The 23,443-nt window shown below is 34.3% G+C and overlaps 2 protein-coding genes across 9 annotated transcripts; one reads left to right on the top strand and one right to left on the bottom strand.

The window, feature by feature from the left end:
* Positions 1-753: 753 nt before the first annotated feature.
* On the bottom strand, positions 754-2,696 carry LOC110602460. Its single transcript, XM_021739990.2, has one exon. It carries the CDS (start codon positions 2,631-2,633, stop codon positions 897-899), a length of 1,737 nt encoding a protein of 578 aa, XP_021595682.1. The 5' UTR covers positions 2,634-2,696; the 3' UTR covers positions 754-896.
* A 1,695-nt stretch (positions 2,697-4,391) lies between these two features.
* Positions 4,392-19,813, top strand: LOC110602506 (peptide-N4-(N-acetyl-beta-glucosaminyl)asparagine amidase A). 8 transcript variants are annotated; one of them, XM_043950997.1, is made up of 10 exons: positions 4,392-6,422; positions 7,706-8,034; positions 8,282-8,411; positions 13,845-13,908; positions 13,987-14,086; positions 14,219-14,385; positions 15,851-16,232; positions 16,714-16,771; positions 17,260-17,347; positions 19,644-19,813. In XM_043950997.1, the coding sequence occupies exon 1, from the start codon at positions 4,476-4,478 to the stop codon at positions 6,291-6,293; it is 1,818 nt and encodes a 605-aa protein (XP_043806932.1). In that variant the 5' UTR covers positions 4,392-4,475; the 3' UTR covers positions 6,294-6,422; positions 7,706-8,034; positions 8,282-8,411; positions 13,845-13,908; positions 13,987-14,086; positions 14,219-14,385; positions 15,851-16,232; positions 16,714-16,771; positions 17,260-17,347; positions 19,644-19,813. The 8 variants fall into 8 exon arrangements, with proteins under 8 accessions (XP_043806932.1, XP_043806930.1, XP_043806931.1 ...); XM_043950995.1 differs by having other exon boundaries at positions 14,214-14,385; XM_043950996.1 differs by lacking the exon at positions 14,219-14,385.
* Positions 19,814-23,443: the final 3,630 nt, after the last annotated feature.

Here is a 23,443-nt window from a genome sequence, read left to right as displayed (position 1 = left end):
TAAATATAGAATCTTTTAACAAATAAAATAAAATATTTTTAAAATAAAGGGTAATTTGAAATTCTAAAATTAACTTGTCACTTTCACATATAATATAGATAATAACTTTCTTTTTTTTTTAAAGGAAAGGTTAGGTCAAGATTTTGATAGTTAGCCTTCTATCACCTTTCTTTTACTTTATAAAACTTTTCAAGATTTTTTAATTTTATAATACGCATTTTACCCTTAGCAATGAGAATTTGAAAAACAAGATCTTTCCTACTTTTTTCATGTTGTAACATATGTGTAATTGTGCATCATTAAATGGTAAAAGAATTATTTAGAGCAGACCAAAGTTATCCATATTTTCCATTTCTTGTCCTCTCATAGGTGACTAGCTTAGCGGTGCTTACAACTTCTTTCACAAGCAAATTAATCATCATTATCTTTCAGTAAATATGCGTGCTAAATATAAGCAGAAAACTTGAAGTTCAATTGCGCTGAATTTTGATACAAAAAACAAAAGAGGTAGTTGTTTTATGAATTTTCTGAAAATGAAGGAAAGAGCTTAAATTCAATAATTTCTTTTTCTTTTCTTTTCTACAGGCTCTGACACACACATTTATATTATTTTGAACTATTCTGTAAGGTGGCATTTCAGGCATTTGAACTGCGTAGAATAATTGAATTGATTGTTTGTTTTTGACCTCTGTAGTCGAAAGATGTTTTTACGAGTTTGTTGATGGTTATGCTAGACTACTGGTCATCAGAAACTGTCTTGATGTATCTGTTTTTTATTGGTATACTGCAATCATTCTGAGGAGGAAAATATTACATTACTATCATTTGGGACTGTGACAAATCAATAAAACCAACCTCTTATAAAAATGGAACTAGAAATTCAAGAACTCGGTGCATCATTCCTTCCTACCAATTTCACCATCCAAAATTGCATGCCTTGTTAAAACTATCTCCTTGACAAGGTTCCTATAGGTGAAGGGTCTAACTGCTGCTCGCAAGAACAACTCCGGAGGAATTTTACTCTTCCTAACCCTCTTCCTCCATCTACCAATTCCTGCAATTTCCCATTCTTTTGGACTCACTTTTGCTCTAACACCTCTCAAGGCAGTTTCATCTCCATCTTCATTTTTGACCTTTTCCTGCTTTTCCATTGCCTTCAACTGCTTCTTGTACAATTCGGTAGTTGTCTCTACACTCCATCTAGCTAGATTCTCCATTGCTTCTGCACTACTCACTTCCTTCCTAAACTTCTCTTCCCAGTATCTCTCATCTTCTTCCTCATCTGCATCTTCATTCAAACCCTCCACTTCAGTTCCTGACACACCATCATCCTTGCCTATTTCCATGTCCACGACCACATCCTCTTGATCATCATCATCATTGTCAGTGTCACCTTCCCCATAATCCTCAATCCAATCAGTGAACTCATTCTCATTACTATGATCATCATCTTCATCTGGTGCATCACAGCCCATCTCCATTTCCTCCAACTTAGCCTTCCACTCCTTGGTATATGGATGCAACAACAGTACCGGATGGTTCTTGAGCAAGAACTCCAAACAGTCAGACTTCTTCTCATCGCTCAACTTCTCATATGCATTCACCACATCATCCACAAATGCCTTCTGACTCACCTTCACAATCTTACACAAGCCTTCATAATATGTACACATTTCCACACTCCCACCATTATCCTCATTCCTCAACTCACACATAAAATCCCTCTCTGTTTTTGGATCTAACAATGGCGTCAAAGCCCTGAAAAAGTCCTCCTGAGGCTCAAACCTACATTGATAAACCGGCCTCTTCACATAGATAATATCTGGCCTAAACCAAGCAGCACATTGTGTTATCAATTTTCTCGTATAATTCCCCAACCTAGCCATCAAATTCCACTTATCTATCCTCTGTTTACCAGCCTCCAGAACTACTTCACTCACCAATGTCCACTGCTGCCATGGTTGTTCACTTAGTCTCCATTTTGGATGCCTAACAAACACCCAATAATGCCTAAAGCCAACATTTTTATCCAAAATTTTCAATCTCTCTCCAAAATCAACCTCCATTTCAAATTGCTCAATCTTCTCCCATTCTTCTTGGTCTTTGACTTCGCTATACATAGTTACCCGCTCATCAGTGAAACGACCTGCTATCGGGTCCCCAACAACCACTCCCCGCCACGAGTACGGTCCGAACTCGCCATACTTGTACCAATCATAAGGGTGTTTGAGATTTGGGTCGTCCTTATCCATGAACCTGACCATCCGGTCGTACCCGAGACCTATTAAGTTCAGCTCCTCCTCTGAGAAGTTATCGGCGTAGTTCTTATTCGGGTTTTTCAATCGGTAGAAGAGGGACTCCGCCAGCTTCCGAGATTTCTGTCGCGCACTGCGCTTAGCTTGCCTCCGGAACTCCGGGTTCCCATCGATTCGACCTGGGGAGGTCCCTCCGGGTTTCTTCTTGCTCCTGCCAGCGAATGCGCATATTTCTCGCCGAGAAGATGCATTTCGGCGGAAAAGCGACACAGTAGAGAGTAATTGGGGTTTAATAGTCAGGGTTTTGGGGTGGATTAGTAATGGAGAGAACGTAGGGTTTAGGGTTTTAGAGAAGGAAAGATCTTGAGCCATCAACATTTGTCCGAATCATGAGGCGACACTGAGACTGACCCAAATTCTAACAGGGAAATGTAAATCCAAATCGCCGGACGACATCGTTCCTGCTCTATTATTTTTCAAAAAATCCATAAAACGGTGCGTTTTGAAGACGTCGTATGATGCTTTGCAGTGGGTACTCGCTACACACTTGGCGTGCGGCTTTCCTCTCTATCAATGGATTAGTTCCTATTTGGTTAGACTTACGAAATTAGAGATTTGTTAGTAAGGAATGCTAATTGAGAAATTATGTTTGCATTGAAAAACTTAATCTTTACTTGTATAGGGAGTAAAAAATGTAAACACAAGCAATGATCATGGACTTTGGCATTCATTTTCTCCAAATTATATATTAACATTGGCTTTTAAGCAGTCTTCGTACAGAAGATGCTTCTGAAACTTGCTTTTATTATATAAAAGGGTCTAATTTTGATAGATAAACTTATTTTTAGTTTCATGTGGTAACATAATCAGTGGAGACTTGCTTATCTGTGCACTAAGATTCTGGTTTGCTGAACCATCATTATTATGCTACAAGCTGGAGAGTAGCCTAGCTTAAGCAAACGGTACTTTGTGAATTTTGACATTAGATTGCAATCTATGAAGCTGCACATGTTTGGGATGAATACATGCAGGACTACGTATTTTAACAATTTAGTGTACTAGGGGTAGTAAGCTAGATACTTACAGAATTGGATCAACGTTAGACTCTCCATGTATTTCTGTACAAGTGTTTCTGTTGAACAACGAATCTGGTTCAATTTTAAAATGGTGTCTTTATTGAATCTCTTAAAAAGAATGAAAAAATCTACTTAGGAGTTTACACAAGTGAGCAAGCCACTGTCCAATGCATTTAATAAGAGATGCCAATTTCATCCTCTCAATTATAACCTAATTTAGGATTATTAAATAATTAGTTATAGATTTAATATATTCTTTTCCTTTTCTAAGATAACAAGCAGATTTTTTACTATATTTCAGTATTCCCATTTTAGAAAATATATTGCCTTATTTAAAATATTGTATTACATAATTAATAAAATAAAATAAAACAAAATAAGAATACTCAGCCTTACCTCACATGATTCCAATAAAAATAAAATAACAATTATAAGTTATTCTCTTTTTTTACCATGTATTTTCATAGCATTTTAATGTCCTACAAAGCATTACTACATTTGCCCTAATTTCATTCCCATTTTTGAAAATATATATCTATATTATTATGTTACCTTATATAAATATATAAATGTTTCATTTTTAAATCGTGTAATGTTTATTCATAAAATTAATTAATAGTATTAATTCTAAAAAATTTATAATAATTTATTTAAAATATCATATTATATTTATAAAAATTAGTAAGAGCACATATAAAAAATAAAAATAAATATTATTTTAAAATTTTAAAAATAATAAATAATATAAAATAACAGAAATTTTAAACAATAATTATTCCAAGATGGAGATAGTATTAAAAATTATTCTTTTAATTATCAAAACTAAATGGTGTTAGTATTATAAATTATCTTAAGAATTAACAATTATATTTTAAATTTTTATTCACTGCATTTTAACTTTTATTAAAAATTACTTTCTTTTTTTTATTGTTTTTAATGTGATTAATTTTATTTAATTATTATAATTTCTATAAATTTAGATTTTTAAATAATTCTTATATAATTTTCATATGTATGTATTTACCCAATCTTTTTTAACTCACCATCGTTATCATCCACGGCTTTATAAAAAATAAAAAAGTTTGCCCTCTCTTTCATTCCAAGGTTGGGTCTCCTCTTGGAAAGTAACTACACACAACCATTCATGGCTACCTCTCTCTCATCTCTCCTCCTGTTCTTCTTCTTCCTCCTCCATCCAGTCCCCTCCACAGCGAACATTCATAAAGCCAACAGCCTCCTTGCTGAACCCGCCTCCACTATTGCTTTCAAACCCCTGGATGACACCCCACCAACTGTTTACTTTGAAGTAACTAAACCCATCAATGTCCCTAAGGTTGAATCTTGTGCTTACACTATTCTCCAGCAAGATTTTGGCTATACATATGGCAAACCTCCAGTTCTTGCCAACTACACTCCTCCCTCTCATTGCCCATCTCATCACTTCTCCAAAATTGTCCTTGAATGGAATGCAACTTGTAAAGGAAGGCAATTTGATCGCATTTTTGGGGTTTGGTTAGGTGGGGTAGAGCTTCTCAGAAGCTGCACTGCGGAGCCAAGAGCAACAGGGATTTTTTGGTCTGTGCAGAAGGACATAACAAGGTACTATTCGTTGCTTGTTAAGAATGAGACCCAAGAACTTGCTGTTTATGTTGGTAATCTTGTTGATAGTACCTATACTGGGGTCTACCATGTGAATATAACTCTTTATTTTTATCCTGCTGACGAGAAATTGAGATATTACGAGGATGGCTTGAATAATATTAAAGGTGCACATGGTTCTAAGGCTGATTTGATCTTACCCTTTTCAAGAGATCTGCCATTGAATGATGGATTGTGGTATGAAATTGTGAATTCAACTGCTACCCAGTTGAAGAAATTTAAGATTCCTCAAAATGTGTATAGAGCTGTATTGGAGGTTTATGTTTCTTTTCATGAGAATGATGAATTTTGGTATTCAAATTATCCTAACGAGTATATTATTGCGAATAATCTTACTAGTACCCCTGGAAATGGTCCATTTAGGGAGGTTGTGGTTAGCCTTGATGGAGAGATTGTTGGTGCAATTTGGCCTTTTACTGTAATTTATACGGGTGGGATCAATCCTCTCCTGTGGAGACCCATTACTGCCATTGGTTCATTCAATCTCCCTTCTTATGATATTGAAATAACACCATTTTTAGGGAGTTTACTGGATGGCAAGACCCATGAGTTAGGTTTTAGTGTCACCAATGCTTTGAATGTTTGGTACATAGATGCCAATTTGCATCTTTGGTTGGACCATAAGAGCACAAAAACTGAAGGAAAAGTTTTGACACATGAGAATACGCCTCTTGTTTTTTCTTTGATCTCCAGTTTCAAGGATTTAAATGGGACATTCTTATCAACGGCTAGGAGGTCCATATCCTCAAAGGGATGGGTAAAGTCCTCTCTTGGGAAGATCACTACCCGTTTTAATCAAAATTTCAGTTATATCAACTCAATGGAGCTGGGTGATGATGGGAATTTGCAAATTGTGAATCAGAAAATTAATTTTAATGACAGTGTTTCTTTCAGAAAGCTTACCTCTTCTGTTCATTCATTCAGATCATTAAAGGACTTCAGTATTGACTTGTACTCAAACTTTTTGGATCAAGGAAATGGCACTTCCTTTTATGTAACAAACCTCACACTGGGATTCAATGAGAAGAAATCAAAAGATGCTGGTTTTAGATTTGGCACCGGCTCACTCAAAAATCTGCAGAGTGCGCAGGGTTCTATGGTTGTAGAGAACAACTTGGTGGTCAGTGGAGTTGGAAGTACACAGCAGGCCTACAAATATGATGATGGTAAGTTTTGCTACTCAAGGGATGTAAGCAGCTCAAACTACACCATTATTGCTGACAAAGTAAGAAATAAATGCAATAAAGATGAACAGTCTCACCTTGGCTTTGGGTTTGGCAAATGGTGGCCATTTCTTACTTGAAGGGCTTCTCTAGCATCTGAGTTACTGAATAACATTGGAGTTTAATAATTTGCTCAGTTCTTTCTTGATCGCTTCATGAAGGAATTCATTTTAATAGCTGCCCTAGTCCTAGAGATGTCTCATGTACTGGTAATCTCCAAACCAAATAAAGAGCAGGTGTTTTGTTGTGTCTGTTTCTTGTTAAGGTGACTTCATATATGTTCTTGTATCTTTTCTTTCAATGATCTACTTCCAGATGGACTGGAACCTTTTTGTATGTGGATGGAGCTGTTTTTTTTTTTTTTTTTTTTTTTTTGAGAGTGAAAGTTCTTTGTTGTTTCAGGATACATTTTTCTGAACATGGAGAAATTTAATAGAGGTTGTGATGTAAAGCCGAACTTTACAAATAACTTTACTCAGTAACCAGTGTTTTGCTTTTATGAGAAATTAATTTAATCAAGTTTCAAGTGTGATGCCATAGTTAACTAGCTTTCTTTGTCATGTTCAAGGGGTAATGGAAGTAGGAGATGCATATATGTTTAAATCCTTTCTTTGGTATTCTTAAGCAACTGCTGACTTAAATTTTGATTATTGTCAAAAGTTGAAGCCATCAGGCCTGTTGGATCATACTGTTAAAATAGAAGTTGGATAGTTTTCCTAGGCAATTCTTTGGTGTACTTTGGAGCATGATTTTTATAAATGCAACTGACAGTAATATATACTAAAAATGACTGCTCTATAGAATGAAAGTTGTGTTGGGTGCTTGGTAAGGTATAATTTGGGATATCTATATCATCACTTGTAAATCTTTTGATAACTCTAGGTAAGCCAGAAAGGGCTAGATACTGATTGGGATGTTTTCAGTTGATCAATTGCTCTTTCTGCAATAATGGCTTTCCAGCTCTTTTAGACTTGGTTAGTTGATTTTTGCTTTATGTCGTGTTAAGGTAAGTCATGCTGATGGTCTTCCAAAATTTTGGAATTTAAAAATTCCTGTTTACTTCTTTACTTTTTTCTTTTCCTACCCACTTGATTTTGTATAGTGGGTGATTCTTTACTTCATAGTTTATAATAGAAGTTTGAGATAAGTCAGTGTTATATCTGGTTTTGTGTAGGAAGAAAAGAGAAGTTTTGCACTTATTTTTGTGGACTGGACAGCAGATAGAGAGGGCTCTCTAGGTTTTAGCTGCTCTTGAGCAATATCTCATTCTCTTATATGTTTTGAATATGTAATTCATCTTGCAAATTAAATTAATTTCATTGGTAAAATAAGTTATCATTTTTGCATTTGTAAATCAGTTAGTTAAAGTGAAATTTGAACGTTAATCATTTAAAATTAGTGTCTTCAATTCTAACTCACTTTATTTATACTTCATCTATTTCATTACTAGATTGGATTTTAACATTTCTTCTAATGGTATTTGTCTGTCTAGTATTTATGGTGGCGGCCAACAGAGAAACAGAAACATCTTACTTGCCATCTTATTTGCAATTTAAAACAGCCTGGATCTTCCCCTTGGTCATAGGCTGGTGATTTTAATGAAATTCTTTACCCTGAATGAGAAAAAGGGGGCTTCCTAGATCAACTTAGGCTATGAATGGTTTCAGGATGCTGTGACGTGGCGTGAGTTTAATTGACTTAGGTTATGTGGGACATGATTTTACATGGTCTAATGGTCAAGATGGGGTTCAGAATATTCAAGAGGGGCTGAATCATGGTTTCGCCAATCAGACTTGGTGTCTCATATTCCCGAACATGCAGGTTTCACATCTTCCTCATCAAAATTGATCACTTTCCTTGATTATAGCCCTTGTGTCTAGAATGTCTGCATTTCTTCTTGCTCAAAAAGATCCATTTTGAAAAAAATATGTATATCTTATTCAGAATATGAAACTTGACAGTTCTAAGTATTTTACTACTATTTTATTTCTCCATGATTGAATTCTTTCTTTGGCCATATGTGGCACTCACTTCCTTTACTTTTTCCTTTGATTCTCATTTTATTCAGATCCACTTTTGGTTAAGGCTGTAAGAAGAGAACCTGTAAATAGGCCTCCAGCATAGATGATGTGCCAGGCAGGAAGGTGTAAGGCTGTTTACAGAAAGCTTGCCAAGAAATATGCATCCTTTAGGGAGAGGTCAGAAACAACTGATCTCATTGTGGAAATTTCTTTTTAGCCCTTGGAAGTTCATCCAGATTGTGCATGCTATTATGTCCTCTGACATACTTAATCCTTTACCCATGAGCGGATCCAGAAAATTATTCTTGAGGGGATCACACACTAATAGAATTATATGTTTTCAATGAATTTACTCAACTTTATAAAAAAGTATTTTCTGGGAAGATATATATAATATATAATATATTTATAATAAAATATCATAAAAATGGTCAATTTGACCTTTTATATTGATACATATATATAGAGTTGAAAAAACTACATAATTTATTTATTTTTCTAAAAATTAACTAATTTATTTATAAAATTTTGCTTTTGATATTTTAATAATATATAAAACCTTTGATGAAAAAAAGAAAAAGAGAGCAGAAGATTTGAGATAAAACACTTGATTATTTTCCTCAAGTCAATTGGGGTATATATACTACTTACAAGAGTACATGTTAGATAAGAAAATAAATTAATTCCCTAATTATAGCCTAATCATATTCCAATCATATCACATAATCATATCCCTAATTATCATTACAAATCTAAGCTATTTACAGAAATAATTTCAACACTCCCCCTCAAGCTAGAGCGTACATATCATATGCTCCAACATTGATACAAATATACTCGATTCGTGGTCCTCGAAGTGATTTTGTGAAAACATCATCTAGCTGATCATTTGAGTTGACAAAGCTAGTAGAAATGCATCCGGACTCAATCTTTTGCCGAATAAAATGGCAATCCACCTCTATATACTTCGTCCTCTCATGAAAAACTGGATTTGATGTAATATGGAGGCAGCTTGATTATCACATATCAACTTCATTTGACCAGTATCGCTATATTTCAATTCCTGAAGGAGTAGCTTCAACCAGATGAGTTCGCATGTTGCTAAAGCCATAGTTCGATATTCTGTTTCTGCATTTGATCTTGCAACCACACTCTGTTTTTTGCTTTTCCAGGATATGAGATTCCCTCCAATCATAATACAATATCCTGAAGTAGATTGTCTATTTGAAGGGGAATCTGCCCAATCTGCATCAGAATAGTTAACAATTTGTGAGTGACTCTTGTCTTCATAGAGTAGACCCTGTCCTGGAGCTCCTTTGATATATCTAAGAATGCGAATGACTGTATCCCAGTGACTATTGTATGGAGTTTGAAGAAATTGACTAATCACGCTTACAGCAAAGGAAATATCTGGTCGTGTGATACTGAGATAATTGAGCTTGCCGACTAATCTTCTGTATCTAGCAGAATCTTTAAGTGGCTCTCCCTGTTCAGGAACAAGCTTAACATTTGGATCTATGGGAGTGTCCACATGTCTACAGTCTAACATGCCTGTTTCTTCTAATATATCCAAAGCATATTTCCGTTGAGAAAATGCAATACCTGTTTTAGACTGTGCTACTTCAGTTCCCAAGAAATATTTCAGTTTCCCCAGATCTTTAGTTTGGAAATGACTGAACAAATGTTGCTTAAGCTGAGAGATTCCATCATGATCATTTCCTGTAATGACAATATCATCAACATAGACCACCAAGTAGATGCATCTATCACCATTATAATGAAAAAATACGGAATGATCAGAATTACTTCGAGACATTCCAAACTGTTGAACTACAGTGCTAAATCGTCCAAACCATACTCTTGGAGACTGTTTTAGCCCATACAAAGAGCACCGAAGACGACATACTAAGCCTGACTCTCTCTGAGCAACAAACCTTGGAGGTTGCTCCATATAAACTTCTTCAGCGAGCTCTCCATGAAGAAAGATATTTTTAATGTCCAGATGATGCAGGGTCCAGTGCTTAATTGCAGCCAATGAGATAAGGAGGCGAATAGAAGCTATTTTGGCTATGGAAGAGAAAGTATCACTGTAATCAAGCTCAAAAATCTGTGTAACCTTTCGCTACAAGGCGAGCTTTAAGGCGATCAATTTTGCCATCAGGTCCCACCTTAACTGTGTAAACCCATCGACAACCAACAGTAGACTTATCAGGTGGTAAGAATATCAGTTCCCAGGTTCCATTATTATGCAGAGCAGTCATTTTCTCAACCATGGCATTACACCAACCAGGATAAGCCAATGCTTCTCTAACTGTCTTTGGTATAGAGACGGCAGACACAGCAGAGACAAAAGTATAATAGGAAGGAGACAAACGATGGTAACTCACAAAATTATAAATGGGATGAGGATTTCGAGAAGAGCGAATACCTTTTCGAAGAGCAAGAGGAGGAGTAGCTGCTGTTGTTGAAGGCATGACCGAAGTAGGTGATGACGCAACTGGAGGTGAGTCATTAGAAGTACCTGCATTAGAGAGAGAAATGTCATTATTATTAGCAGATGGGTGAGACCAACAGTGTATAGACCTTAAGAGGTGGCATAGAGTGGGAGATGGACACACTTGCGGCAAAGAAGAAATAAGAGTCAGAGGTACAGGCAAAGCGCTAGGGACAAAAGTTTTGTGTGTTGGACTAGAAGAAAAGTAAGGAGAGGTTTCAAAAAAGGTGACATCTGCAGACACAAAATATCTGTTAGTAGTAGGATCATAGTATTTGTAACCTTTTTGAAGCCGTGAATAGCCGAGAAAGACACATTTAACTAATTTGGGTTGGAGTTTGTCTTTGCCAGGAGTATGATCATGAACAAAGCATATACATCCGAAAACACACAGAGACAACTGGGTGGAATTTTGGTTAGGAAATAGGACAAAATGAGAATTTTGATGCTGCAAAACAGAGGAAGGCATTTGGTTAATCAAGTAACAGGCGGTGAGGACAGCTTCCCCCCAAAAACGCAACGGAACATTGTGATGTAGGAGTAAAGTGCGGGCTGTTTCAATTAAATGCCGATTTTTCCGCTCGACAACTCCATTTTGTTGTGGGGTATAAGAGCAAGAAGTTTGGTGAGTAATACTCTGAATAGACAAGAAATGAGTGAATGATAAAGACAAATATTCTCTTGCATTATCACTTCGCAGTATCATAATGCGAACACCAAATTGATTATGGATTTCAGCATAAAACTTTTGAAAAATAGGGAACAAATAAGAATGATTCTTCATCAGAAAAAGCCAAGTGCAACGAGAATAGTCATCAATAAAGGTAACAAAATATTAAAATCTCAGAGTTGTACTAACCCGACTTGGACCCCCAATATCTGAATGAATAATGTCAAACATAGAACTGGCCCTATTATTGATTCGCTTGGGAAAAGAAGCTCGAGTTTGCTTCCCGAGTTGACAAGACTCACATTCTAAAGAAGGCAAGGAAGAGAGGCTAGGAATCGGTTTTTGTAACTTGTTCAGACTTGGATGTCCCCAACGACTATGAATGAGTTCAGCGGAGGTGGAAGACACAAAAGCAATTGGAGAGTTAGAAGTGGAAAAATAGTACAATCCTTGTGACTCATATCCTGCTCCAATCATCTTTCCAGTACTCTGGTCCTGCACAACCACAGATTCTGTAGTAAAGATAATTGAACAGTGAAGATCTTTAGTCAATTTGCTAACAGAGATTAGGTTGTATGGACAGTCAGGGGTAAATAAAACATTAGTCAAGGGGATAGAAGGAAGGAGATATACGTTACCGCTCCCTTTAACTTGAGTTTGTGAACCATTAGCTAACGTGACTTTTGATGGTGTGGAAGGTGAAACAAGAGTAGAGAAAAGAGAGGGATTACTAGAGATATGATCAGAAGCACCAGAGTCGAGGATCCATGAACCAATGGGTAAAGACTTGGTAAGATAAGTAAAAGAATTACCAGAATGGGCAATATTTGATTGGGCCATGGAGACTGAATCTGAATCTGCCAAAAAAGAAGGATTTGCGCCTGTGAGCAGTAAATCCGACGTTAGACGGACTGGGCAAGCGATTGGGCCTACTGGGCTAGAGTCGCCGGCGTCGGGCGATGCTGGAGGAAGAGTCGCCGGCGTGAAACGGTCGCCAGAAGATGGGGCATGCATCCGCGTGTGGGCGGAGGGCGTGTGAAGGCGGGCTGAACAGGTGTCCGGACCTGCTGGGCTGGAGTCGTCGGCGCTAGGCGATGCTGGAGGAAGAATCACTGGCATGAAATGGTCACCGGAAGATGGTGCACGCGCCGGCGCGTGGCCGGAGACAGGTTGCTTGGGGTGGCGCGTGGGGCCGAATCTAGAGGCGGTGCTTCACCGGAAAGCAGATCGGAAGCTGGCATGGAGAATGGGTTGCGCGTGGCCGGAGACAGGCTGCTTGGGGTGGCGCGTGGAGGCCGGATTTTGAGATAGTGCTTCACCGGAAAGCAGATGGAGAATGGGCTAGGTGGTGAGACTAATTGATTTCCAGAAAGTCACCAAAGCACGGTGACAGATCTGCCACTCAAAAGTGAACCAAATTTCTTGGCTCTGATAGCATGAAACCTTTGATGAAAAGAAAAAAAAGAAAGCAGAAGATTTGAGAGAAAATACTTGATTATTTCTCTCAAGTCAATTGGGGTATATATACTACTCACAAGAGTACATACTAGGTAAGAAAATAAATTAATTTCTTAATTATAGCCTAATCATATTCCAATCATATCACACAATCATATCCTTAATTATCATTACAAATTTAGGCTATTTACAGAAATAATCTCAACAATATATAAAAATTTGAGATTAAAATAATTTTATGTTTAAATTCTTATAGGTAGCATATATAATACTTATAATCTATAATTATCATTTTAATATTTTAATATACTGAAAAAACAATGGTAAAATGTCTTGATTATTTTTTTAAAATTAATTGCTTGTTTACAAGTATTTCAAATTTTAATTGCTTGTTTACAAGTATTTCAAATTTTAATTGCAATTAAAATATAATGTGTGTGTGTATAATTAATTTTACTAAATAATAAATGATCCCATGAAATAAAATTTTTAAGATTAATATTATATCTAAAACTAATTTTAAAAAATTAATTATACTCCTTGCTTATAAAATTTGAAGGAATCAATCTTATATGTTTTAAAAATACCATTGCAAAGTATAATTAAACAAAATAAAAATCTATTAAATATATGATGACAAATAAAAAAAATTCAAAATATTTAACATTATCTATATTATTAATAAAATAGCAAAAGATTTACATAGACAATGATTAGAAGTAATATATGTATATATATATGAGAGAACTTTTAGGAGGGTTGGGGGGGGGGGGGGTCATGGTCCCCGCATCCCCCCCTTCTCTTCGCCCCTACCATTACCAGCATTTGTTGCCCATTTTAAAGGCTTTACTTTCCACTGAGTTAGAGAAACTCCATTTTGTTGGGGAATCCCTAAGTAGACTAATATAGTTGCTCTGCACTATTTTAACTTATATGAAACATAACTCTTACCTCTATATTCCTCTCTCTCTCTCTTTTTTCTTTGTAGGTTGATGCATGTGCTGCAGTTTTGGGTTTTATTGGAGCACCTTGGACAACATATAGTGGAAAAGGTACAACATAGACTATTATGAAGAGTTTGTGCCATACAACACCACATGTTGAGGGCTATTTTCTCTCATCTGGCTCAGGCAATAGCTGAGTGCATTGTTTTTGAAGCGGAGTCTGGGCATGGGTGGACAGCTACCATCTAGCATGTGGGACTGTTGCTCAGAGCCTTCTAGTGAACAAGTAAGTGAGATCTGGTTCTTTTAATTCGTGTACAACTTTCTTCATGCCATAGGGTATCATGACTCACGGATAATGGAGTTATTTCCTTTTAATTGTTCAACTGTTTATCATCTTGTTAATGACACAGGACAGCTTGCATACAATGTGAACAGAAGTGCAAAAATTAAGTCAAGAGTTTTGGTTGATGATTAATTTCCATAAGCATCACACCTATGATAGAATTGCATCCCACAACTCAAGAGGCAAAATTTCAGGCATTTTTGTGGACTGAAAAACGAGGAAGCAAGCATATAACACAGGTATTTCAGATGCAAAACTCATTCCACCTTCAAGAGATTGGATTACATTAACGGTCCTAAATCTCAGAGGATCTAGACTCTCTAGGAAAATTAAAATGAAAAATATTATCTTACACCAACACAGACATAGGACAAAATAAAAACAACACCTTGACAGATTTTCCAGCAAAGTTGAAACCACAAAGTTACTCCTGAGACTTGGAAGTTGTAAATTACTAGATCAGCAGCAAATTATTTAAACAAGCATAAATATCTGACTTTTGAAGGACTAAGAGTTACTGTATAGTATTTTTCTACAAAATCTGGACCATAATTTTAAGCTTTATAGAGTCTTGGAATTTGAATTTTCTTGAGTTCCTTATCTGCATGCATGAATGTCATAATTACCTTCTAAGGACTGCCATATCTTTTGATTTTGACAGAAACATCATATGGGTTGAACTACGTGTAAGAGTACAAAAAACAATGGATATATGGAATTGCATTTTCTGCATTTCTGAAATTGCAAACTATTCAGTATAGTTAGCAGTCAGAGCCTTAAAACACCAGTTGTTCTCTACGTTAATGGAAATGGTGTCCTTCTTGAGCGTGTAAAAGGAACTGGAGTTGATGTGATTGGGCTAGCTGGCTAGACTGGATAGTGGATATGTCAGATGGAAGGAAGTGTTCTGATAGTGGGATTAGCGTGCAAGGAAATCTGGTCCTGCTTGCTTGTTTTCAATCTTCGTTCATTGACTGATGAAATTGAAGAGTTTGTGAACTAAATTAAAATTATGTGATCTAACTTACTTTCCCCCACCATATTCAGTAATGTTGCCTGCTGAGAGTATACAAATTCAGTGTGTGTGCGCCCAGGCTTATTTTTTATAGGAATGAAGTCCTTATTCTTCAAATTTAGTTTGTTGAAAGTCTTTTTGAATTGAAATTCCTTTGTCAAGTTTACTTCTCTTTGTAAAGATCAATTGCTTGAATTAGTTTTTTGTATTAGTGGCTATATACCTGGTATAACAAGAGAAAGTAAATGGTAATCTCTAAAAGGATGTAATGTGTTTGATTGAGCTACTACACAACTATATTGGATATGACTTGAGGGAAAAGCATGCCAAAACAGGACAGTGTTTATGTTGATAAATCTCAATGGCTTATGGATCTTGCAGTTATACTTCTCTTTGTAAAGATCAATTGCTTGAATTAGTTTTTTGTATTAGTGGCTATATACCTGGTATAACAAGAGAAAGTAAATGGTAATCTCTAAAAGGATGTAATGTGTTTGATTGAGCTACTACACAACTATATTGGATATGACTTGAGTGGAAAAAGCATGCCAAAACAGGACAGTGTTTATGTTGATAAATCTCAATGGCTCATGGATCTTGCAGTTATAGCTCTGAGTAAAATAAGAAAAAAAATTGATTTTCCAAAATTCTAAATCTGATGGATTCATATGTTTTTTTTTTTTCCCTAGAATTGTGAGATATGCTGGGCCAATGGACACATTCTTAATCTTGGACATGGAATTTTTGCTGGGATTCCAGAACAAGCTGTTGCTCATTTCCTTGAAGTTGCAAGAAGCTTGATGTTTAATACACCTCTTTAGGATCATGCAGCGGAACAAGAATTGGTAGTCATACCAATAATTTTTTTAGAAACGGGTGTTGATTGTGAGTTGATTCCTTGTTCATTTTTGTGACTGTTTCAGATTCACTAGAAGCTGCACAGTTTTCAGGCACTAAAAGGGAGCTTTGAGGTTCTGTACATGCATGTGCTTTCGCCAGCCCGTGATCTTCTATTGCATTTCTAGTTAAAGATATTCAATATGAGCAAATAATGTTTTATTTATTTGGCAGGTACACAAGATGAGAATAAATTTCTATTTTCTTTTATATTGAAAATATTCTGACAGAAGTTGTAAATAACTAAATTTCAAAATTTGATAATCTCAGCATTCAAATAGCTTGTCAGTTATGTTTTATATGAAATATGATTTATAGGTTTTTTTTATAGAAGTCCTTGTGTGTGAGATATCCCCTTCTTTGGGATCCAACATTTCTGCTTTCAGATGATTTGTCTATTTAATACTGCTACTATCTTGATTTCTTTTAGTAGTTTGTAAATTTGTTAGATTTATGGAGACATTCCTGGATCTGCTACCCTTGAACAGTTGGACTTTCTTTTCCTGTGCGGGTGGGGGGGGGGGGGGAGGGGAGGGAGGGAGAGAGAGCTGACTTATGTTTCAGGCCTTGTTTATTGTTATTGTTATTGTTATTATTATTATTATTGTTTGATGTTCTTATTGTTTTCTTTTGTGAATGATATTCTTGAGGGAAGGGTTTGGCAAGTTGAGATACTTCAAATCTCTGTGCAACTGGATCATGGGAAAGTCCAGGTACTTGTTTTTTCAAGACGAGTCTTATTTCAAACTGTTAAATTTGAACCAGGTTTAAGTCACCCCAAAAACTAGCTCAATGGGAGGAGTGTCTATGACTCATATAAGGGGCATATTACCCCTTTCCACAACCGATGTGGGATTCAACACACCCCTCACGTCCAGAATTTTTACTGGTGCGTGACACATTTATAGGAGGCCCAACATCGGATGGGAGGCTCTGATACCATATTAAATTTGGATCAGGTCTAACTCACCCTAAAAGCTGGCTCGAGGGGGAGGAGTGCCTATGACCTATATGAGGGGCACATTACCCCTTTTCACAACCGATGTAGGATTCAACACAAACCAATATAATTTTGAAGTCCATCATCTCTTTTCACCTTAATTTCCTGTTTTCTTGCTCTTCCCTTGTTCTTCTATTGTATATTTTCTGTCGGTTGCCAGGTTTTTGTATGAATATAGTTTCTTGGTTGCTATTGATATAGGTCTTGATTCATCATGGGGCAGACTGAATTCTCAAAATGGTTTCCAGTGATGTAAATGAAGAGCCATCATAACAGAAAAGTGGAGGAGGTATAGCTCTTTCAGTTTTATTATCACAATTTTTTTCAAATGATTTCAAGTGCTAACTATGCATGGAAGTTAGATGAGTCATTACAGTTTGGCTACATATGCTATTGTTGTTTATAAGGATTTAATAACCTTCACCAAGTGTTTTCTACTTCATTGGCAAGGCACTATATCAAGCCACAAGTGTATGTGCATTCACGAGTGCACATGTTCTTCATTCTATTTATGTCTATGAATACAAAGGGTCCACCAAAAACCAAAAAATCAGAGTATCTCAATGATTGTAGCATAATGTTATAAACAACATCAACTGTTTCACTGTGCGTGTGGCGCCATTAGACAGTGGCTGTTGGAAAAACTGTTAAGAGCTTGTAGAGACCCGTAGGCTTCATTAATGCTATTAAGTATAGCTTGTCTGGTTAATTTATTATTTCAATCCATTAGCTTTGAAGATCTCAAACATGATTATTAGATTTCACTAAGCTTGAGCTCAGATTTCAAATTTGGCTCGATTAATCCTATTAGACTCAAATGTGGCTCGCATTTAACTCATTTATCAAACTCTTGAACTCAAGCCTGAGCACAACCTCAAACATGTCTTATAAAGATTGATTAGCCAAATTACTCAAAGGAATTATAAGTTTTATTAATTTATTATCTAAAACTCATTTTAACAATAGGCCTAACAAATTATAATAGTCAAATTAATAATGACATGATTAATTACATTATGATGTCCATGAATTATATCTAATATAGCTGTGAAATTTAATTATACTTTTATTTTGTAATTATATTTTTTATAATATATACAATAACCTAGAGATATCAGTTTCCCTTCGACCATGTGATGTCAGTTTGGAAATAGGTTAAATCATCAACCCCAGACACTTTAGCTCTAGCAACCTGAGAAAATAAGAAAGAAGATTCTAGGCATCCATTCTTCAATAACCTGCCAAAATAATTCATAATTGCAAAAGCAAATCTATCAATTTTGTGACATTTTTATGAACTGATTTGAGACATTTTCTTTTCTTATTAGGGCTATCTAAACTCACATTGAATATGAAATAGAACAAACATAAACAAATTCCTAAATACATGAGTAAATCTAAACGACTATTGTGGACAGTTTCCCCTTGACCAAAATGATCCATTTTAGTTCAAGATTAATAATTTAACCTAGTTCCAAACTAGGATCTCTTGACCATGTAATAAATACAGCAATTCAGCCCTTCCAAGTGTAACCTGCAATAATGTATATCCTCTTCCAATAATATCATATGATCATATCCTATGCCCTTGTTCAGTTATTTTCATTGTACATTTCAAAAAAGGAAACGTTATTCATGACTTCATCACAAGGCATTGTTCTAAAATTCTATTGAAAATATGTGGTTTTAATGGTGCAAGAAGAAGGGTTGTGTATAGTTGCAGTTTACAAGTATATCTTGCATTATGAATGTTAACATGAGGCACTGTAGTAACCAAGGCTCCAAATAATGATAATGATAATGATAAGCAGAAGAAGAATTAGAGAATGAGAAAGAACAAGTCAGGCACCCATGGTTTTAATAACCCAAACTATCCATCATTTCTTCATGGCGTAGTGCTTGAGCCAAAACTAGCTACTTACTCTCTCCTTCAATAAAATTACTAGGCTATAGGATGATATTTGGTGTTGATTTCTTCAACCAGCATCCAAAGAAGCATAATTCATCAGGTGCTAGGGTAGCCCTGTACAAGTCCAGCATAGAGATGGGAAGATGTCTGTGCTGCATGGAGATCTTGTGGTAGCTTGGGTCATTTGGGAACAATCGGACCTACTGAGAAGGTTACGTTTTTTAGTGTTATTCCCTCTGGTCCTGTTATGTGCTTGTTGGAGAGGTGGCCTAATTCTGAATTTTATCTAATAGTGCTAGACTACAGTGGGGAAAAAGAATTCCCATTTTTTTTCCCAATTCCTTTAAACCGAGTTCAGTCATTATTTTGTGAACCATCAATAACATATTGCCTGCACTATGCCGTAAGTATCAGGCTTTGAGACAATGCTTGCATTTCCCATTAGAGAGATGCTCTTTTTTTTTTTTTTTAGTATTATTTTTAACATTATTTTTATTTGGTCTCATGGCAAAGGGCAGATAGATAGTAGGGGAGTTTGGTTTTCTTTTAGAAAGGCAGTTTTCTTTTCTTTGTTGGATTTTTAATCTGGATATGCTCCTATCCTTGAGCATCTTTAATCCAGTCTTCAACATTTCTGATAGTAATTTCTACTTTTTGTTGTTTGTTAACTTTCCAGCTTACCAAATTAAGGCAAAAAGATATTTGTAGATGATGGGCCGGAAGCTCCACAATTTTGAGTTCAAACCTTCTCTGTTAGAAGTTTGGATCCTGTATTTGTTATTATTCATTAAAGGAGTAAGATTCTGAAAACTTTTGAGCTAATAAATCACACTTTATTCTTGCATATGCAATCAGTTTGGCTCGGTATCATTGCTTCCTTAACATGACAAAGGGTGAACATCACACTACTATTCCCTCTCTCTCTCTCTCTCTCTCACGGATCAAAAGTATTGTTGACTAAAGGACACATTCATTATTCTTCTCCTGTTGAAGCCGGCGCCTCCATCAGCATCACCATTAGACGAAAATTGGCCATATACTGCCCATGCTATGAAGTCTTTGTCACTCAAGCACACGAGACAGAGATACTGGTGGTCTTTTAAAGTAAGCACTTGCTTTTCAAATTTCCTTTTTGATGAATTTTCTAATTGGTTCTGAATTTTAATTGGGTTTCAGTTCAACACTTCAAAATATTTGAGCTCCTGATCTTGTCAAGAGAATGCGCCATAACTAATACAACATATTGTGTGAAAAGATGGTTTTCATCAACCAAGATTCTAGGAAAGATGTCCTTAATTTCTGATTACTGTCTCTTAATTTTCAAAATTGGCCCTCCTCTTTGAGCTGGCTTTACAGCTGCAAATACAGTGAAAAGTATAATTGATGGAAAGCAATCCTATGTTTAAAATAAAATATATGTATATTAAAGCAAGGGGATGGAAAAAGAAGTGTTAAATGATGGATGATTGTGTGTTCAACATCATAGCTTGAATTTGAGATTCAGATATTGAAATTTGAAGCAAGAATTTCATGTTACAGAGAATGGAGATGCACTTTTCAGGTTAAACAACGAAGAGACTTGTAGTTTGTTTTAAACATGCGCAGCCATTTCCCTTTTCCAAGTTCATACTTCCATGTATAAATTTTATAGGAATTCCAAGGTAGTAATCATTACCATTTAGAGGATGAAAGGATTCAAACTCAACCATAATGGAAAATTTTCTTGTTCCATCTCCGTTCCACAATATTTATCATTTAAGATTTATAAACTACTAAATTAAAAAATTTATCTAAAAATTTTTTTAAATGAAATGGTAATTTGGATTAGTGGCGGTGAGCATGCATGACCACTTACAAGAAATATAGTCTCTCAAGTAGTTTTTGTATGATATATTAATTAATTAATTAATTAATCTAGAAAATGGGCATGTTTAATTACTTGTTAATCAACCGTAATTAACACATTTCCGATGGTTATTGGATATGAACTCTCATCATGAATTTTTATTTCTAGCATTTATATAAATATAGTGACATGTTGGTCATTCAAATTCTTTTAATTATTTGCTTTTTTTTAAAAAAAAAAAGGAAAAAAGATGACATCTTCATCCTCACTCCCACTCTCCAGTGTAAACTTTAGTAAACTGCGAAGGCGGCGGCCAAAAGAGGTTTTACCTTTGAGTTCTCCACGTGCGTAGATGACATGCATGCAATACTACGTACACACAGCTAACTAGGAGTTGAATTAATCGGTTCCTTTGTGTGCCAATTATATATATACTCTAGGGTTTTTTCTATTGGTCTATGAACATATATTCAAATTTAAATATGAAATATCATTTATGTAAGAATTTTATCAGAAGTTGAGAGAAGCTTGAAGTCTCTGTCTGTCTGTCTGCCATTTGTCTGGGAAATAAACTTAAATAATTTTCGGAAATGCAAGTGGCTAATTCAAAGTGGCAATGAATTCTTTTCTTTTTTTTTATTCCTTTTTAAATAAATTAGGATTTTAGCTCAATAATTGACCCATCCTATCTCTAAGTTTTATTATCACATTAATTAAAAACATTTACTGGGTTTATATCATATTAATTATCAAATCAAACCAAATAATTTTATTTTATTCTATCAATCTTTACTATATTTTAAAGAAATTTTGTAAAGAAAAACTTATCATGTTTTTACTTTCACAGTAATTTATTTCTGTCAAGTATTCAAAATATGGTTTAATTCTTTGATGCATCTATATATGAGCAACTACTGGTTAAGAATGTTAAAAAAAAAAAAAAAAAAATTGGTTTTAGAATTTTATTTTACATTGTCTATGTACTTCCTTATAACCTATTAAAACCCTTTTAACCGTTTAAACTGTTTACCAAATTTTTAAGGTTAAATTTGAATTTTTAATATAATCTTATACTATTTTTTTTTCCTTTAATGATTATTATAAGCTCGTGCAGAGGTGAATTTCAAATTAAAAAAATTATTAAAAAATTAAGGTTGGTGTATTTTGTACTTAAAAAGAAAAAAATTTAACAAAACAAGTAAAAGTATAACATTTATAGACTAAATTATTAAAAAAAAATCGATAAAATAAATTATAGACTATTTATCCAACCTTAAAATATTCATGATAAAATTATGGAATAAGCAAACAGAAATTTGAGGTGTATATCTAATCTATACGTTTATGTTTTAACAAAATGAGACAGTGTATCCCAAACTTTCCTAAGAATTTTTCTTTAAAAAAAAAAGCATGAGGGGAAAATAAAAAGTTTTATGTTTTTTCTATGCCTTGTATATTGTCTGGTGACTGGATTCCATGATTATAAGATAATGATCACTTTTATTGAGTGTTTTCTTTTTATCTCTAAATTTTTATTAAGAAAACTTATTATTTAATATTTATAATATTTAAAAATTTATTAATTAATCACTCAATTTTAAAAAATATATTAAAATATAATCGATATTTTAAAAAATTTATTTATTAATTTCTGTATTAATTTTACCGTTAAATATTTTACTATTTAATCTTTATAATTTAAAAAATTTTATTTATTCGTCTTTCAAATTTTTATAAAATTTATTAATTAATACATTTATATTAGGAGCATTTTAGATTTTTTTGTAATACATTTTTTTTAAAAATAAAAATTTAAAAATTGAGAAAATAGAAATCGAGACTTCTCTCAGATTTACTCAAATACACTTACCACCAGATTAAGTCTGTGAGTACAAACTTTTTTATAATACTTAATTACTAAAACTAATAGAAAGGACTAACTAGTAGATTTTTCAAAATGTTAGAGATATTTTAATATATTTTTTAAAATTAAGAGATTAATTAATGAGTTTCAAACTAACTAGTAATGTTTTTCTAGTTGATTATATATCTGATTCTCCTTTGGTCCAAAGATAAAGGAATGAGAATTAGAGCTACCACCATGGCTGTATGCTTTTGATATTATTTGGCTTTTTTACAAACTTTACACTTGCAATGTTGGAAATTTTTATTTTTAATTTGAATTTTAAAGAAAAAAAATTCATCCCCTTAATTTGATACTTCAGTTAGATACATACATCACATCCCTGCATGCATGCATGTGTATGCCATATAATTAATTGATTTTTTGGATTTAGATTAAATTTAATTCTTTAATAATATATAGTATGAGGACACAATAGATGAATTTAAAAACATTTTCCTTAAATAGTAAAATTTTTAGCTATTTTTGAAGTTTCTAAAACTAATGTATATGCATGTATTTAGATTGTCAAAAATAATTTTAACATAATGATATTATTAAAATTTAAAGATCTAATAATATAAGCTAAATACTTAATTATTATATTACAAAAAAAATTAAGTATTTATCAATGAATTTTTCTATTAATAATCTAAGTAAATACAATGGTAATTGTAATTACCAGCCAGTAATGAGATCCATTATAGCAAATCTCATTAGTAAACTA

Source organism: Manihot esculenta, chromosome 15, assembly GCF_001659605.2.
Source record: "Manihot esculenta cultivar AM560-2 chromosome 15, M.esculenta_v8, whole genome shotgun sequence".
NCBI lineage: Eukaryota > Viridiplantae > Streptophyta > Magnoliopsida > Malpighiales > Euphorbiaceae > Manihot > Manihot esculenta.
This window is presented reverse-complemented; position numbering and strand designations above follow the sequence as displayed.